At 52.3% G+C, this 4,833-nt stretch overlaps 1 protein-coding gene across 1 annotated transcript in view; it reads left to right on the top strand.

Annotated features, from left to right (window-relative positions):
- Window positions 1–917: 917 nt before the first annotated feature.
- Window positions 918–4,833, top strand: part of FAM132A (family with sequence similarity 132 member A) — a 42,371-nt gene continuing 38,455 nt past the window's right edge. The window contains exon 1 of the mRNA XM_015411675.1: window positions 918–1,182. Coding sequence (XP_015267161.1) covers window positions 994–1,182 — 189 coding nt within the window. The 5' untranslated portion in view covers window positions 918–993. The remainder of the gene's footprint in view (window positions 1,183–4,833) is intronic.

Below are 4,833 nucleotides of genomic sequence, written 5' to 3'. Positions count from 1 at the left end.
TTTCTTTTCTTCTCCCTCCACACACACACACACACACACCCCTCCTTCGGGCTGATGGAAAACTCTCCCACAAAAGAAGTATTTATTTGCTGAGGAGGAGCAGAGCGGGAGAGAGAGCAGGAGGCGAGGGGAATTCGGAGCACGGTCAGAGGGAAGCATCCCTCCCAGAGAGGACCTGCCGAGAGGGAGACGGGCGAGCAGGTTGGGGCCTCCCTCCGGGCCCCTGGGAAGGACCCGCAGCTGGCGGAAGGTGGCGGAAAGTCCTCCTTTTTCATCTGACGCTTCCCCTCAGAGGTACCTGAGAAGTTCTTTTGACTCTGGGGAGAAGAGGGCTGGCCAGGTTCGGACCCTTGGCCTGTGGCGGGGTGGTATCTCTGGGAGTCCAAAACCACACCAGGTCCCTTCAGGAGGGGGAACCTGTCTTTCGGTCAGGGAGGAAGGACCGCTTTGCCGCGTTCCAGCCGTATGGATGGACCCCCTTGGAATGGACCGCTCTGGCAGTCTTCCGTGACCGGAGGTGAAATCTGTCGCTGAGGCAAAGAGGACACACCGGTCAGCTCCCAAGACCATCTCGGTCTCCAAAGGTTTAAGTTTTTTGGTCCTCTGCTGTTGTCATTCGGTTCCTTGTGTTTTTTTCTGGTTTCTCTTCTGTGCACGTTTGGAACTTGAGGCTGGCAAAGTTCTTTTGCGAGAGAGATCAAGCGGGAAAGATCGGACGGGGAGCCGCTTGGGTTGATCAGCCGCAGACCGGCCCATTTTTGGATTTCGACCTTCGCAAGCCACCCTGACGGAGGAGTCTTCCAGAACGTACGTCGTCGGCTTGGTCGGTGAGCTGCCCGGAATTTGCTTCTGATGATTGTGGGTTCTTCCAAACTGAACTCAGTTGGGAATAAAATTGTTTGACCGAGCCGGGAGAGAAGACATTGACAACTGCTCCCAAGCTTTACTTTCACTGGGGTTCCATCTTTGGACGCTGGACTTTCCATCAAGAAGATGTCCACCAAAGCCAAAATGAGATACTGGAGCTGGTTCGTTTTGGCAACCTTGCTGTGCCAGGAGTTCTCCCGTTTCCGAGCCGCGGCGGCAAAGAAAGAGCGAAAGAAGGCAAAGGAGCCGAACCAGTACACAGAACCCTTCAACACGACACTCTCCAATAGTGAAGAACTACACGGACAGTCCAAGGTAGGTGTCAAAACATGTTCCGGAGCATCTTTCAGCATTTGTAGTTTTACCATCTGTCCTACCGTCTGGTGGCTCTGAGTGTTAACCCACCTAATTGGTCCTCCGTCTGTACTAGGTAGCTTGTTTGGATTCCCGTTTCACAGATGGGGCAAACTGAGGAAGAACGGGAGTGACTTGCAAGTGCCATAAGCCACATTTAAATGTGTATTGGTTGCACTGAAACTGTTCAACTTACGGGCGCCAATATATTTTAAAAAGGTAATCAGAGGGCAGAGGAACTGGAGGCTGCCAGCTCTGATAACGTAAGAGTGGGACCTCCATGTTCAGAGGCACTCTATCAGACGTTGGAGGTAAATGTCAGGAGGATGAGTATCTCCATCGAGCTCTGCTGATGGGTTTCTTGGCTGGCCAGAGGTAAAATTAGGAACGCTGAGGAAAGAGAGAAACTTGTCTTCCACTCAGCCAGTTTGGTGTAGTAGTTAGGAGCGCGGACTGTAATCTGGGAGAGCCGGGTTTGATTCCCCACTCCTCCACATGCAGCTGCTGGTGTGACCTTGGGTCAGTCACAAGTTCTCTCAGAGCTGTTCTCTCAGGAGCAGTCCTCGAAAGAGCTCTCAGCCCCACCTACCTCACAGGGTGTCTGTTATGAGGAGGGGAAGGGAAAGGAGATTTTAAGACGCTCTGAGACTCCTTCAGGTAGTGAAAGGCGGGGGATCCATCCAATCTCGTCCTCCTCCTCTTCTTTTTCTTCTTCTTCCTGACATTTGCCTCCAACATCTGATAGAGGGCCTCTGAAAATGAAAGTCCTGCTTCTCCTCCTCCTTCTCCTCTACCCTCACAACACCAGTCTTGTGAGGCTGGTAAGGCCAAGAGGGTCCAGGGTTACCTGGTGAGCTTTTATGGCAGTGTGGGGATTTGAACCTGGGTGTCCCAGTTCCCACTATAACCATTACACCACACAATCTCTCAGTCTCCATGAATTTCCACTCTGAGTTCCACGGAAGTCAAGTAGGATCTTAATACCCAGAGACAGGATCACTCGCAACGATACGGACTGGCAACTTCTGGACAGATAAAAGGCGATGCTTCTTCACGTAACCTGTAATTCACTTACGGAACTCTCTTCCACAAGATGCGGCAATGGCTCTTAGTGGGAAGTCTGGTTTCAACCAGATGCTTGGTACATGTCAAGCAATGCTCCCTCTAAGCTGTGGCGTCTCGTGAGCAAAAATTCTACTTTGTGAGCTACTGGCATTAAAGTTGTGTGAGCGAGCGATTTGGCTGCTGCATAGATTAGTTTGCTCTGGAGCCACCCTTCCTGAGCGAAGACAAAAATGCGTGAGCTGGAGGCTAAAAAGCTGTGAGCTAGCTCACACTAACTCAGCCTAGAGGGAACACTGTCAAGCGATGCTCCCTCTAAGCGGTGGAGCCTGGTGAGCAAAAATTCTACTTGGTGAACTACTGGCATTGACGTTGTGAGCGAGCTATTTGGCTAGTGCATAAATCAGTTTGCTCTGGAGCCGTCCTTCCTGAGCGAAGACAAAAATGCATGAGCCGGAGGCTAAGAGACTGTGAGCTAGCTCACACTTAACTCAGCTTAGAGGGAACACTGGTGTCAAGTCGCACGGATGAGTTCTGACATCCAGCTGGCATCGTGTTTAAATAAGTTTTAGACAGACAAACAGGGGGATCGGTTTCCTTCAACCCCTATTTGCGGCTTCCCGGCGGCTTCCCAGAGACCTCAGACGGCTGGGCTAGAGAGAGATCAGCTGCCTCTCTGGTCCGCATGAGATAGCCCCATACAAGATAACTGTTATGCTATCCTCTTCAGCAACCAGATATTCAGGAAGACGTCACTGAATGTAGGATTGTCAGTTACCCACTGGCCATTGGTGGGGGGGTTGGGTTGCCAGCTCCAGGTTGGGAGATTTGGGGGTGGAGCCTGGGGAGGACAGGGACCTCAGTGGGGTACAGGGCCCATAGAGTCAACCCTCCAAAGCACCCAATTTCTCCAGGGGAACCGGTCTCTGTCGTCTGGAGAGGAGCTGTGATTCTGGGGGATCCCCAGGCCCCACCTGGAGGTTGTTGGCATGCCCAGTCCACTCTCCAAAGCAGCCTTTTTCTCCAGGGAAGCTGATCTCTGTCGTCTGGAGAGGAGGTGTAATTCTGGGGGATCCCCAGGCCCCACCTGGAGGCTGGCCCCCCTACAGGATCTGAAAGGGCAGCCTTCATGGCTGTTTGATCCGTTTCAGAGCAGGAAATCTGAGTTGGCCACCCTGGGTGTGCACTCAAAAGGGAGCCAGGGATCTCGGAAGGGCGTCCGGAAGGATGCACACATTTTCACCCCCCCATTCACACGTTAGGCGTTGACTTTTGAAAGGTGTCCATCTTAAAGGGGTCGTGCTAAGAGGTCTGTCGGCTACTCTCGGGATGCCCATGTGTAGAAGAAAGTGGCATGGGCTCGGGATTGGGTTGGCATCACGTTTGGCCGTAGAAAGCCACCGGCCTCTGGGAGTCGCCCGCATGGGTCTTTCACTCTCACCTTCTGAAGAAGTGTGCATGCCCACGGAAGCTTATACCCATAATTAAACTTTGTGGGTCATAAAGGTGCCTCTGGACTCCGACTTTCTTCTCTCGCCTTCTTAGCCGCTCCTAGCAGAGCAGCTGGGAGCCAGACCTGCAAATTAAGAAGGCCCCGGGTTGAATCTCACTTTTCTTATGGGTTTCGCCTCCCACTGTCTGTAATTTGACCTACCCGGCATGGTCGTTGTATCTATTTTCACAGGGTAACATGAGTGAATTGAGTGAAACGCTTTAGATGCTGAAATCGATCGATGCCATTACTGTGGTTCACGTGGTTTGGTGTAGTGGTTAAGTGCGCGGACTCCGATCTGGGAGAACTGGGTCTGATTCCCCACGCCTCCACTTGCGGCTGCTGGATGACCTTGGGCAAGCCATAATTCTGTCAGAGCTGTTCTCTCAAGGACAACCCCGAAAAGAGCTCTCCCAGCCCCACCTACCTCACGGGGTGTCTGTTGTGGGGAGGGGAAGGGAAAGGAGATCGTAAGCCACTCTGAGACTCCTTCAGGTAGTGAAGGGCGGGGTATAAATCCAGTATCATCTTCTTCATCATCCAGGGGTCGTTTCGTAGAAAAAGAGCTAGGGGAACTCATTAGCATAACTCATTAGCATATACCACACCCCCTGCCATCACCGGAAGTGTGTCATAAGGCCACACCCCCTGCCATCACCGGAAGTGTGTCATAAGGCTACACCCACCACTCAGTTAGTCTTAGTCTTAAAGATTAATCTTAAAGGTGCTATTTGTTAGTCTTAAAGGTGCTATTTGAACTCTTGGACTATTTTGCAGCAACAGACTAACACAGCTAATTCCTCTGAGTCTAAACCCACCACTCAGGCTCCACCCCCAAAATCTCCAAGGTATTGCAAGGCCGGCGGGAGTGCGAGTGTGAGGAAGCCCCGCGAAGGCCCTCCCTGGCCCCAGGCAGGCAGGGGTGGGGAGAGGCGGGGACCCCCGAATCGACCCCTGTCTTCATCATCTTCTTCATTGCTAGGGTTTTCAACTCTGGATTGGGAAATTCTTGGAGGTTTGGGAAAGGAGCAGGGGAATGGTGAGGTTTGAGTAGGGAA

Source organism: Gekko japonicus, unplaced genomic scaffold (genome assembly GCF_001447785.1).
Source record: "Gekko japonicus isolate JY-2015 unplaced genomic scaffold, Gekko_japonicus_V1.1 scaffold76, whole genome shotgun sequence".
Taxonomy (NCBI): Eukaryota; Metazoa; Chordata; class Lepidosauria; order Squamata; family Gekkonidae; genus Gekko; species Gekko japonicus.
This window is presented reverse-complemented; position numbering and strand designations above follow the sequence as displayed.